The following is a 14341-nucleotide window of genomic DNA, read 5'->3' as shown; positions in this document are numbered from 1 at the left end:
GGTGACAGAACAAGACTCTGTCTCAAAAAAAAAATATAAAAAAAAAAAAAAAAAAAAAAAAAAACACGTCTTCCTTCCCAGTTCCGTGTTGAGAATTCTGCTTCTTGTGGCCTCTTCTGCTTTAGTACCGGGGAGGTGGAGCTTGCAGTGAGCCGAGATTGCACCACTGGACTCCAGCCTGGCGACAGAGTGAAACTCCATCTAAAAAAAAAGAAGTCCAGAGGGTGGGGGAAACTCCAGGGCGGAGGGTAGGGCTGAGAATGGGTCTGGGAGTGGGGGACAACCAGCCCAGAGTCACAAACCCCAAAATATCACCTCTGAACCCCAGTGCTCTAAAGAACCCTGTCTGAAACCACTTCCTAGGTGGGACACGCAACTGAACAGAAACTGAGCTGAACAGATGGGGGGGGGACCCCTGGAGGTCCCTTCTGAGGAATCTTTGCTGAGTTCTTTCTTTTTTTTTTTTTGAGACAGAGTCTCACTCTGTCACCAGGGCTGGAGAGTGCAGTGGCATGATCTCGGCTCACTGCAACCTCCGCCTCCTGGGTTCAAGCAATTTTCCTGCCTCAGCCTCCCGAGTAGCTGAGACTACAGGTGCCTGCCACCATGCCTGGCTAATTTTTGTATTTTTAGTAGAGGCGAGGTTTTGCCAAGTTGGCCAGGCTAGTTTGGAACTCCTGACCTTAGGTGATCCGCCCACCCTGGCCTCCCAAAGTGCTGAGATTACAAGCACGAGCCACCACACCCGGCTTTTGCTGAGTTCTTTTTTTTTTTTTTTTTTTTTGGAGACGGAGTTTCGCTTTTGTTACCCAGGCTGGAGTGCAATGGCGCGATCTCGGCTCACCGCAACCTCCGCCTCCCGGGTTCAGGCAATTCTCCTGCCCCAGCCTCCTGAGTTGCTGGGATTACAGGCATGCGCCACCATGCCCAGCTAATTCTTTTTTTTGTATTTTTAGTAGAGACGGGGTTTCACCATGTTGACCAGGATGGTCTCGATCTCTTGACCTCGTGATCCACCCGCCTCGGCCTCCCACAGTGCTGGGATTACAGGCTTGAGCCACCGCACCCGGCCTTTTGCTGAGTTCTTAAAGGCAGAGACGGGAAAAGAAAAAGAGTAAACTGTGCCAAGCTTTGTTGTGAGCTGGGTAATTTTGCTATTTTCTTGTTGAACTTTATGACTGTCCTGGAGAGGGCAGCACCATTACCTTTAATTTAGAGCTGAGACAGGGACAGTTGGTGACACCTATCTTGACATTGAGGATGGGAGTCAGTCTTCCAGTGAATGGAGGGGGGCCGACTGAGGTGTGATACTGAGTGCCTCAGCAGTTTTTCAGGGGCTGGGGCAGATTTAAAATTGTGTCTGTACTGGCTGATACTTAGTGGCCAGGGGCTCCAGCTTTGGAAACCTGTGATGGCTGCTACCACCTCTGGCTTTGCTAGGCACGCACATCCCATACTCAATGTGTTGCAATCCCATGCAACCTCCAGGCCCACACTGAGAATCAAGAATCGTGGACTCTTGATTCTCCACATCTTCTCAAAAGCCCAGCTGCTGGCCAGACGTGGTGGCTTACACCTGTAATCCCAGCACTTTGGGAGGCTGAGGCAGGCAGATCACTTTAGTAGAGATGGGCGAAATGCCATCTCTACTAAAAATACAAAAATTAGCTGGGCATGGTGGTGTGCGCCTATAATCCCAGCTACCCTGGAGGCTGAGGCAGGAGAATCGCTTGAACCCGGGAGGCGGAGGTTGCAGTGAACTGAGATCGTGCTACTGCACTCCAACCTGGGAGACAGAGTGAGACTCCATCTCAAAAAACAACAACAAAAAAAGTGGAGCTGAGAAATAGCCTAGGGCTTGAGAGCTGAGTGAACCGTCCTTAAGTCCTGTATCTATTTCCAATTATAGCCGTGGGTCGCCTTAGATCAGCAGAAACCTATATGGATTACTCTGATGGAGTGCAAAAAGATCTGAACTGGGACCTTGCTGTGAATTCTGATCCTACCCCTATCAGCTATGTGACCTTGGGCAAGACAAGAAACCTCTCTGAGCTGTCATCGCCCTCTCTGTAAGTGAAGTGGCACCCATCTCATATGTCTCTGTTGGTCCTATTCTAATTGACACCACTCTTTTTAAATTTTGAGACAGGGTCTTGTTCTGTCGCCCAGGTTGGAGTCCAGTGGTGTGATCCTAGCTCACTGCAAGCTCAAACTCCTGGGCTCAAGTGATCCCCCTTCATCAGCCTCCTGAGTGGCTGGGACCACAGGCATGTGCCCATATGCCTGGCTAATTTTTAAATTTATAAGTAGAGATAGGGTCTCACTGTGTTGCCCAGGCTGGTCTCAAACTCCTGAACCCAAGTGATCCTCCTACCTTGGCCTCCCAAAGTGCTGGGATTACAGGAGTGAGCCACGGTGCCTGGTGACACTCACTCTTAAGGTGAGCTCACACGGACCCCTGGCTTTAAATATCATCCAAATGTTGATGTCCCCCAAGTTTTCATCTTCACTGCAGACCTCTTCTATGAGCTCCAGAACTGCTCACTTGAAACTTCCTCGTGAGTGTCTGACAGGCAACACAAACTTAACATTTCTCAAAATGAACTCTCTCTCTCTCTCTCTTTTTTTTTTTTTTTTGAGATGGGATCTTGCTCTGTCGCCATGCTGAAGTGCAGTGGCATAATCTTGGCTTTTTTTTTTTTTTTTTGAGATGGGATCTTGCTCTGTCGCCATGCTGAAGTGCAGTGGCATAATCTTGGCTCACTGCAACAGCTGCCTCCCAGGTGCAAGTGATTCTGCCTCAGCCTCCCGAGTAGCTGGGATTACAGGCATGCTACCATACCAGACTAATTTTTTATATTTTTAGTAGAGACGGGGTTTCACCATGTTGACCAGGCTGGTCTCAAACTCCCGGGCTCAAGCGATCTGCCCTCCTCGTCCTCCCAAAGTGCTGGGGATTACAGGCGTGAGCCACCACGCCCAGCCCCAAAATGAACTCTTTATTCTCCCCCAAACCTGCTCCTCCTGCAGCCTTTCCATATCAGAATATAACAGTTCTATTCTTACAGTAGGTGTGACCGAAAACCTTGGTGGTGTTCTCAATCCTCTCTCACACGTCCCGAAATCCAATCTGTCAAGAAACCTTGGTGATCACTTGAGCGCAGGAGTTTGAGACCAACCTGGGCAACATAGCAAGACCTTGTCTCTACAGAAAAAAAATACAAAAATTAGCTGGACACGGTGGCACACACCTGTGGTCCCAGCTACTCAGGAGGCTGAGGTGGGAGGACTGCTTAAGCCCGGAAGTTGGAGGCTGCAGTGAGCCATGATTGCACCAGTGCACTCCAGCCTGGGCTACAGAATGAAACTCTGTCTCTAAAAAACAGAGCAAAACAAAGTTGAAGCTCTCTAAAGTCTTCACACTGACTCAGAGTGAAAGTGCTAATAATGACCTAAAGCCATGCTCTATGGTTCCTTTCCTCTCTGACCTCACCTTTCATGCCCTCTGCTCCAGCCATACCAGCTTCCTTGGGCTTCCCAGAACACGCCAAGCAGGACCCAGTTTAGGGCCTTTGAACTGGCTTTGTTTGTCTCTAGAATTCCCTAGAAACATCGCATGGCTGATTCCTTCTCTTTCCTCACGTCTCCGCTCAGCCTGTAGAAATGAGCACTTCCCTGCGTGATGTTTCTCCATGATGCCTGCTTCCTACTTATGTGGATTCTGTCTCACTCCAGAGAAGGCTATCCCCAAGAGGAAAGGCAACTGGCCTTGATTTCACTCATTGTCACAATCCTATGCCAGACACATGGTTAGTGTTCAACAAATATTTGTGAAATTAAAGAACAAATTAATAGTGTTGTGAGATAGATACTCTATTCCCATTTTTCTTTATTTTTACTTTTAGTATATTTCTTAAATCTAGAGACAAGGTCTCGCTATGTTTCCTGGGATGGCTTCAAACTTCTGGGCTCAAGCAGTCCTCCCGCCTTGGCCTCCTGAGTAGCTGGGATTACTGGGACTGCGCCACCCTGCCTGGCTCTTTTTCTCTTACTATACCCATTTTAAAGGTGAGGAAAACTGAGAGTCAGAAATGTTCCCAAGGGCACACAGTGAGTGGTGGCTGCCTTCAGGTGGGCCTGTCTGACTCCAATGCCCAAGCCTTTACTCAGGACTGGTGAGTTGCCCATGAGCTGTTTTATCCATGACGTCAACTGGCATGAGCTATGTTCTCACATGAAAATTAATTTTACAAGAGAGTGCTAGGAAATATTGGCCTTCTGTGAGGAACTACTGTGTTTCTTCCTTTTTGACAGTAACAATTTATGAAAATTTTCCCTTTTGGGGCCAGCCCCAGGAAGCTCAGAGCCTAATGTGGGTTGGTCACTCTATTAATTCTTTCTTAGGCTGGGATTTTTTTTCCTTTCATTTATGTTAACCTAATTACCAGCTGCTTCCTGTTCCTTAGGAAAGTGGTAAGTCATACATGACATTTTTGGGTTTCCGGCGTGCCCGGCATGGGCTTTCTTTCATTGGGCAGGCACTAGGTGGCTTTTCAGCCTGAAGATGCATGTTTTTCATCAGAGTGAGGTTGTCTTACAATATTTCTCTGATCACTCTCCTTCCATTTTCTTGGTTCTCTCTTTCCGGCACTCCTACTGGTTGGTTTTGGGCCTCTTGGATTGCTCTGCTGTGTCTCTGCGGAAGGCTACTCATTATCCAACATCCAGTGATCCCTTCTTCTCCAGGAACATGGCCGAACTGCATATCCCAGCCTCTCTTGCAGTAGGCGTGGTCATGTGACTAAGTTTCCAATAGAGTGTAAGGAAGTGATATATGTGACTTCCGGTCTTCGGTCTTAGGAAGTAGGCCAGCTCCATACTCTCCCTTCCTGCTGGCTGGAGCTCCCCACGACAGATTCAAACGTGCAGGCGACAAACAGTGCCATACTGGATGATAGAACAGTGATGAGGAAGGGACCTGCGTCCCTGAACGATGAGCGAAGCAGGGCTGCCTTCCTACCACCACTTTACTTGGACATGCCTCTTCTTTTGTTTGCTTGTTTTGCAGACCCCTTTTTATTTATTTATTTTTTTGAGACGAAGTCTCACTCTGTCCCAGGCTGGAGGACAGTGGAGCAATCTTGGCTCACTGCAACCTCGGCCTCCCGGGTTTAAGCTATTCTCCTGCCTCAGCCTCTGGAGTAGCTGGGATTACAGGCATGTGCCACCACGCCCGGCTAATTTTTGTATTTTTAGTGGAGATGGGGTTTCATCATCTTGGCCAGGCTGCTCTGGAACTCCTGACCTCGTGATCCACTCGCCTCCGCCTACCAGAATGCTGGGATTACAGGCGTGAGCCACTGCACCTGGCAGACACATTTCTTTATGCCACCACTTACTGGATTTCTATGTTACAGCGGCAGTCTCATATATTTTCACTCATTCTTCTCCACCCCTGCACTTTTTGGGAGTTCCATTTTGTGGGATAATTTATTTATTTTTAAAATTTTTTATCCTTGAGACAGAATCTCGTTCTGACACCCAGACTGGAGTGCAATGGCAGGATCTTGGCTCACTGCAACTTCCACCTCTGGGTTCAAGTGATTTTCCTGCTGCAGCCTCCCAAGTAGCTGGGATTACAGGTGCCTGCCACCACACCTGGCTAATTTTCGAACTTTTAGTAAAGATGGGGTTTCGCCATGTCGGCCAGGCTGGTCTTGAACTCCGGACCTCAGGCGATCTTCCGCCTTAGTCTCCCAAAGTGCTGGGATTACAGGCATGAGCTACTTCGCCTGGCAGTTTTCTGGGATATATAAATGTTAATATAGTTCATTAACATTTTATTCCAACACTTTGTGTTTGTACAGATGAGGCCTTGCTATATTACCCAGGCTGGTCTTGAACTTCTGGCATCAAGCCATCCTCCTTGGCCTCCCAAACTGCAGGGATTATACGAGTGAGCTACTGTGCCCGGCTTTTTTTTTTCTCAACTTCTCCCCGCCACCCAGCTTCTTTATTCCAATGCAAAATTAGTAATTCAGGATCATGGCTTTAATTTCTAAGAATTCAGTCTTGTGCTCTATTTCTTTTTTATAGCACCCTGTTTTTATAGCATAGCAATATCTTTTTTGTTTGTTTGAGACAAAGTCTGGCTCTGTTGCCCAGGCTGGAGTACAGTGTTGTGATCTCCACTCACTGCAACCTCCATCTCCTGGCTCAAATGATTCTCCTGCCTCAGTCTTCCAAGTAGCTGGGATTACAGGAACCCACCACCACACCCAGCTACTTTTTGTATTTTTAGTAGAGACAGGGATTCACCATGTTGGCCAGGCTGCTCTTGAACTCCTGACCCCAGGTGATCCATCCACCTCAGCCTCCCAAAATGCTGGGATGACAAGTGTGAGCCACTGTGACCAGCCAGCAATATCTTTTTTTTTTTTTTTTTTTTTTGTGGTATGGGGTCTTTCTCTGTCATCCAGGCCAGAATGCGGTGGCATGAGCACAGCTCATTGCAGCCTCACATTCCCAGGCTCAAGCAATCCTCCCACCTTAGCCTCCAGAGCAGCTGGGATTACAGGCACGTGCCACCATGTCCTGCCCAGCTAATTTTTTTTATTTTTTGGAGGCAGCAGCTTCATTTATTAGGGGCTTTGGTGGTGGTGGGGAAAGGCGACGCCGGGGTCAGAGGCGTAGGAAGAAGAGCTTGGAGCTGTGGTCCAGCATGTACTCACCGGGGCCCGGCCAGCTCCCACCCAGCTAATTTTTAAATTTTTTGTAGAGACAGGGTCTCACTATGTTCCCAAGGCTGGTCTCAAACTCCTGGTCTCAAGTGATCCTCCCGTTTTGGCCTCCCAAAGTGCTGGGATTATAGAGGTGAGCCTCATGCCTGGCCTGAAGCAGTATTTTCTCAAATGTCTCTAAGGATACCAGATTTTTTTTCTTTTATTATTTATTTATTTTTAGAGATGGGGTCTCACTATGTTGCCCAGGCTGGAGTGCAGTGGCTATTCACAGTCACGATCCCACTACTGATCAGCATGGGAGTTTTGACCTGCTCTGTTTCTGACCTGGGCCGGTTCACCCCTCCTTAGGCATCCTGGTGGTCCCTTGCTCCCAGGAGGTCACCATAATGATGCCGAACTTAGTGCGGACACCCGATCGGCATAGCGCACTACAGCCCAGAACTCCTGGGCTCAAGCGATCCTCCAGTCTCAGCCTCCCGAGTAGCTGGGACTGCAGGCACAGGCACGTGTCACCTCACCCAGCTTTTTTTTTTTTTCTTTTTCTTTACCTAAATTTTGTTTCCTCCAGGATTACTTTTCTTTTTTTAAAACATGTACTTAGGATGCGTTTGGCTACAAATAACTAAACATCCGACTTAGAGGAAACTCATAGAAGCGAGTGGCTGGGATTAAGGGCCCGTTGATCAGGCATTTGGGAGGCCTTGGAATCCTGCGCTCTTCCTCCTCTGCCTCTGCAATCCTACAATGTTTTCATCCGGGGGCCAGTTCTTCTCAGAGTTCTAGGATGTGTCCTTAATCATGACTGGTGGGAGGCAGAAGTCACTGTCCCTGGGCTCTCTTTTAAAAGGAAGGAGCCTTTCTAAGAAGCCTCTCTTCCTTTTATCTCAGTGGCTAGAATTGGGGCATGTGCCCTTTCCTGATGTGATGCAGTCGTGGGCAGTAGCCACTCTCCTGAGTGGTTACTTTAGGTTAGTCAGACTTTGCTGGAGCTGCAGAAGGAAGGGGTCAGTGCCCAGGAAAGAAGGAGGCAGAATGGACGATGAGGTTGATTTATCTTGGTGCTTTCCTTTCATGCTGTAGGGTTCCTTTGAATGTTGTTAATATTTTCCGGGCGCAATGGCTCTGGCTGTAGTTCCAGAAGCTTGGGAGGGGGAGGTGGGTGGAATCTCTTGTGCTCGGGAGTTCCAGACCAGCCTGGGCAACAGAGGGAGACCCCTGTCTCTACAAAAATTAGCCAGGCATAGTGCTGTGCACCTGTAGTCCCAGCTTTGCTGGGAGGATTACTTGAGACTGGAAAGTTGAGTTGGGGCTGTAGTGAGCTATGACCTTGCCACTGCATTCCAGCCTGGGTGACAGAGTGAAACCCTGTTTAAAAAAAGAAAAAAAAGTTGGTACTTCTTTCAAGTCTGATGATACTTCAGAATGAGCCAATAAAAGGCTAACTGGGGCTTTTGGTGCTGGAGTACGGCTTTCCAACTTGAGGGCTGGCTTTCATATCAGGCGTGAGAATAAACTAAAGACGTGTTTAGTTGCAAGGTTACTTTGGGCACGGTGGCTCACGACTGTAGTCCCATCACTTTGGGAGGCCGAGGGGGACAGATCACCTGAGGTCAGTAGTTTGAGACCAGCCTATCCAACATAGTGAAATCCTTTCTCTACTAAAAATACAAGATTAGCCAGGTACAAAACACACCTGTAACCCCAGCTACTCGGGAGGCTGAGGCAGGAGAATCACTTGAACCCAGGAAGCGGAGGTTGCAGTGAGCGGAGATTGCCCCATTGCATCCCAGCCTGAGTGACAGAGTGAGACCCTGTCTCAAAAGAAAAAAAAAAAGTTTATCTTTTTCTTAGGGAGCTCACTTTCTTTGGATTTGACCTGAGAATGTGCTCCTGCAAAATTAAGGGGGTAAACCACGAAATAGGAGGGTGCAGAGTACAGGAAATAGGAGATCCAACCCAAGAGAGAAATAACCTGTGGCCCCAAGATGTAGCCGTGTAGTGTCAGGGAGTGGGAGGAGAGCAGGTAGGTCACACTGGAGCGAGGGATTAGAGAAGCAATCAGCTAGGTAAAATTAAAAGATGTATAACAAAGGGTAGGTAATCATAGTAAATGCTTGGCTGTGTGCTGAACAGTAGTTATGTCATGCTTTTTTTTTTTTTTTTTTATAGAGAGGGTCTCCCTCTGCCACCTAGATGCAGTGGTGCAGGGGCATCATCATAGCTCATTGCAGTCTTGAACTTCTGTGTTCCAGTGATTGTCCCTTCTCAGCCTCCTGAGTAGCTGGAACTACAGGAATGTGACACCATGCCCGGCTATTTAAAAAATTTTTTTTTCCATACAGATGGGCCTTGGTATGTTGCCCAGGCTGATCTCGAACTCCTGACCTCAAGTGATCCTCCTACCTTGGCCTCTCAAAGTGCTGGGATTACAGACATGAGCCACCGCATCCAGCCCCATAATTTTAGAAAGAAAGAAAATTAATAGTTAGACTCAAACTCTGGACCAGACAGTGCTGATCTTGATTATCTGAGATGAAAAAAATATCTTTTATCTGTGTTATTTGATTTCATAGCTACTAGCCACATGTGGTTTCTGAGCACTTGAAATGTGACTAGCTAGATGCAACTGGGGAACTACATTTTAAATCTCTTTAATTTTAATTAATTTACGTTAAAGTAGCCTCCTGTGGCCAGTGGCTTCTATATTAAGCAATGCAGCTCTAAGCAATGTGAACAAGAGAATGCCAATATTATCTACATTTAACCACATAAAAGTAAATGTACAGGTAACAGAAATGAGCAGAAGAGAGATAAAGGAAAGCCACTATCTTCGTGTCCCCAAGTGATAAGAATTTAGGCTGGAAGGTGCGGCTCACGCCTGTAATCCCAGTATTTTTGGAGGCTGAGGCAAGGAGGATTGCTTGAGCCCCAGGAGTTCAAGACCAGCCTAGGCAACATAATGAGATCCCTGTCTCTGCAAAAAAATTTAAAAATTAGCTGGGTATGGTGGTGCACACCTGTAGTCCCAACTACTCAGGAGGCTGAGGCGGGAGGATCACTTGAGCCCAGAAGCCAGCTGAGATCAGGCCACTGCACTCCAGCACTCCAGCCTGGGCAAAAGAGTGAGACCCTGTCTCGAAAACAAACAAACAAGCAAAAAACCCCAAGCAAACAAAAAACAAACATACATATATAAATAAAGTTACAAAAGCAACTTTAGTGTGTTACAAAGAACCAGAAGAGAGGGATTTAACTGACCTGCAAGGTGGGATGGCTAGAGCGGGGCCAGTGCGTCAGACACTCACCTATGATTATGCCAGGCAAAATGGATACATGACGAAATAGAATTCTAGCATCTCCATGTAGTAACAGAAAAAAATAGAATTATAATAGAAGAATTGTAATAGAATTGTAATAGGAGAAATAGAATTATAGCATCTCCATGTAGTAATAGAAAAAAAAAAAGGAATGACAGAATTAGCACACTCTGTAGGAATGTGGACCCACTGGTAGAATTCAGAGTAGAAAAAGTTAAAAGCATTAGAAGTGGTCTCTTTCTGAGACCATGACTCAGTGAGGAGAGGGAAGACTTCTCATTGTTCACGACAAACACTCTGCTTATAATATGCATTAGCTAAAGGAACAGCACTTTTCCTTTTTCCTTTTTTTGGAGACAAGGTCTTGCTCTGTCACCCAGGCTGGAATGCAGTGTCTCGATCTCGGCTCACAGCAACCACTGCCTCCTGGCCCCACAAGGCGCTGGGATTACAGGTGGGGGCCACTGTGCCTGGTCTGGTGCTTCTCAATGAATAAATAAGTATGTAAACTTCTCTTTTCTGACCAGATGGAAATTACCCAGAAGAGGGTGGTGTGACTTGTCAGTCCTTTTCGTTGACAGCTCTGTGGATGGGAAGAAAGGGGTTCCTGGCCCCAAGCAAGCCCCAGTTCTGTGGCCCTGGAGGATGAGAAGGGGTAATTACGTGTCAAAGAAAAACACAGCCAGACGGTAGTAACAGTGGTGAAAACAGATTTTACTCAGTAAGTGCTTGCAGTAGGGGAAACAGCTGAGCTCCATTCTGATTTGTGCAGAGGTGATTTGGGGATTTAATTAATTAATTAGTTTTTTGGGACAGGGTCTCGATCTGTCGCCCAGGCTTGTGATTGTGTCTGTTGCTCAGATGGGGCAGTGGCACAATCACGGCTTGCTGTAGCCTTGAACTCCAGGCTCAAGCAGTCCTCCTCCCTCTGCCTCCTGGTTAGCTGGGACCACAGGCATTTGCCACCACGCCTGGCTAATTTTATGTTTTTGAGGCAGAGTCTCACTCTGTTGCCCAGGCTGGGTAGTGGCGCGATCTTGGCTCACAGCAACCTCCACCTCCCAGGTTCACGCGATTCTCCTGCCTCAGTCTCCCGAGTAGCTGGGACTACAGGCTTGAGCCACTAGGCCCAGCTAGTTTTTTTTTTTTTTTTTTTTAATTAGTAGAAATGGGTTTTACCATGTTGGCCAGGCTGGTCTCAAACTCCTGACCTCAGGTGATCCTCCTGCATTTGGCCTCCCAAAATGCTGGGATTACAAGGATGAGCCACCACACTGGCCTGGCTAATTTTTTAATTTTTTATAGATTACAGGCCTGAGCCACCGCACTGGGGCCTTTCTCTTATCAGGTAGTCCTTATCAGGCTTTGACTGTGGGCCCCTCACACTAACTTAACCCTCCCAGGAACTTTGAAGAATACTATTATTATTCCGATTTCACAAATGAAGAAACTAAAACAGAGTGATTAATTGCCTGACCCAGGGCCATCTAGATGGCAGGCTACGCAGGCGGGAGTCAAACTCAGGTATCCCCACACCCCCCATCCTGCTTCTGTGGCCTCCCTGCTCCCGGACTTCTGCTGGCCCCTGTCTACCTTGGAGTAGGAACAGCCCCTCAAAGACCTGCAGGGAGCTGGGCACCGTGGCTCATGCCTGTAATCCCAGCACTTTGGGAGGCTAGGGTGAGTGGATCACCTGAGGTCAAGAGTTCAAGACCAGCCTGACCAACATGGAGAAACCACGTCTCTACTAAAAATACAGAAATTAGCCGGGCATGATGGTGGGCACCTGTAATCCCAGCTACTCAGGAGGCTGAGGCAGGAGAATCACTTGAGAACCCCAGAGGCGGAGGTTGCGGTGAGCCAAGATCGAGACAGACATTCCATCTCAAAAAAAAAAAAAGAGAGAGACCTGTAGGAGGAACTGGGGCCTGGGGTGGGCAGAACTATTATCTCAGGAGAAGCAGGCAAACCTCTGGTGACCGCTGATGACCTCAAGGCTGAGTAGGCAGGGCCTTCACATCAGCTCCAGGCACACCCAGCCTCCCTGTCCCTGGCCTCACCACGCCCGTCTCTGCTCTCTACCCTTTGGCCTCCTTGCCTTTGTCCACAGTTCTGCAGCCTGACACCCTCCTCCTTCTCTCAACCAGAGAAGTCTGCAGTCAGTAAACATCATCCAGTGCCTACTGTGTACCAAGCACTTCCTGGGTGCTGGAGCCCTGTGTAAGCACACACGCATAGCCATGAGGCCACGGCGCTGGCATTCCAGCGTGGGGAGAGCGACAGACGCAAAATAAGAAGGTCCATTACAATGGTGGGTTAGAAGACGAGAAGTGCCATGGAGAGAAAGCAAGGAGAGGGGTTACAGTCCAGAGGGAGGGGGTGCGATTTAAATCGGGTGGCCAGCTGGGCTCGATGGCTTACACCTGTAATCCCAGCACTTTGGGAGGCTGAGGTAGGAGGTTCATTTGAGCCTAGTGGGAGGTTCACTTGAGCCTAGGAGTTTGAAATCAGTCTGGGCAACAAAGCAAAACCCCATCTGTATAAAAAATTTTAAAATTAGGCCGGGCATGGTGGCTCACGCCTGTAATCCCAGCACTCTGGGAGGTCGAGGAGGATGGATCACTTGAGCTCAGGAGTTCAAGACCAGTCTGGCTCACATGGTGAAACCCTGTCTCAATTAAAAATACAAAAAATTAGCCCGGCGTGGTGGTACGTGCCTATAATCCCAGCTACTCAGGAAACTGGGGCAGGAGAATTGCTGTAATCCAGGAGGAGGAGGTTGCAGTGAGCCGAGATTGTGCCACTGCACTCCAGCCTGCGAGACAGAGTGAGACCCCCTCTCAAAAAAAAAAAAAAAAAAAAGAATTTCCAGACTCATCTCTTACTTTCCCTGGCCCAGCCATGGAATCAGCCACTTCCCAAGGAACCCTTGTTCCTTCAAGGGGAGTGATACTTATTTATTTTTTTCTTTCTTTATCGAGACAGAATCTTGCTTTGTTGCCCATGCTGGAGTGCAATGGTGTGATCTCGGCTCACTGCAACTTCTACCTCCTGAATTCAAGGGATTCTTCTGCCTCAGCCTCCCAAGTAGCTGGGATTACAGGTGTCTGCCACCACACTCGGCTAATTTTTGTATTTTTAAAGTAGAGATGGGGTTTCACTATGTTGGTCAGGCTGGTCTCAAATTCCTGACCTCAAGTGATCCACCTGCCTCAGCCTCCCAAAGTTTTGGGATTACAGGTGTGAGCCACCGCGCCCGGCCGAGTGGTATTTAGAAGCCAGGATCTGGATGTCAGATGGCTGAGTCCATTTTGAAGGTAGAAATAGCAGAATTTGCAGATAGATTGGATATGAGGTATAAGATAAGGAGAGGAGTCCCTATTCCCTTTAGCTTTTTATTTTAATTGTTTAATTTTTAAAAAATAGAGACAGAGTTTTGCTATGTTGCCCAAGCTGGTTTCAAACTCCTGAGCTCAAGCAATCTACCTGCCTTGGCCTCTCAAAATGCTAGGATTATAGGTGTGAGCCGCTAAACCCAGCATAGCTATCTATCTATCTATTTGTTTTTGGGACAGGGTCTCAATTTGTTATCCAGGCTGGAGTGCAGTGGCAGGATCTCAGCTCACTGCAGCCTTCACCTACCAGGTACAAATGATTCTCGTGGCTCAGCCACCTGAGTAGCTGGGATTACAGTCGTGTGCCACCACACCCAGCTAACTTTTGAATTTTTAGCATAGACGGGGTTTTACCATGTTGGCCAGGCTGGTCTCGAACATCTGACCTCAAATGATCTGCCTGTCTCGGCCTCCCAAAGTGCTGGGGTATTACAGGCGTTAGCCACTGTGTCCAGCCAACCTAAGAGGTCTTTAGCCTTGGCCTTTGGACCTTAGACAGACTTGACTTTGCATCTCATCTCTAGCACTTACTGGTTGTATGAGTCTGGCCAAATCTCTCAATCATTTTATTTTTCAGATTCGGTTCTCAGTTTCTTCACCTGCAAAATAAGGGTAGTGATACGTGTTTCACAGCGCTGTCCAGAAAAATAGATGCTCTGTGAATGGAAAGTGCTTGGTCCTGAGGCTGGCCCATTCAAAATGCCCTGGGCAGGTGGCTTAGCCTCTCTACACCTTGGCTTCCTCACTCATAAAAATAGCCTTGCTCTGGGGAGCCCCTGGGGTGAAACACAGAGATCCTTCGGCGCTGTACCTGGAAGATGGTGAGAATCAGTCCATGACTGCTGCAATCAAAGTCTTCTAAGTGTTGCCTTTTTTTTTTTTTTTT

The 14341-nt window shown here is 47.8% G+C and overlaps 1 protein-coding gene across 1 annotated transcript in view; it reads left to right on the top strand.

Annotated features, from left to right (window-relative positions):
• Positions 1-12228: 12228 nt before the first annotated feature.
• The window catches only part of SPN (sialophorin), a 7599-nt gene continuing 5486 nt past the window's right edge, over positions 12229-14341 (top strand). Inside the window, exon 1 of the mRNA XM_017519218.2 lies at positions 12229-12371. Coding sequence (XP_017374707.1) covers positions 12369-12371 — 3 coding nt within the window. The 5' untranslated portion in view covers positions 12229-12368. The remainder of the gene's footprint in view (positions 12372-14341) is intronic.

This window comes from Cebus imitator, unplaced genomic scaffold (assembly GCF_001604975.1).
Source record: "Cebus imitator isolate Cc_AM_T3 unplaced genomic scaffold, Cebus_imitator-1.0 Scaffold729, whole genome shotgun sequence".
Lineage (NCBI taxonomy): Eukaryota > Metazoa > Chordata > Mammalia > Primates > Cebidae > Cebus > Cebus imitator.
This window is presented reverse-complemented; position numbering and strand designations above follow the sequence as displayed.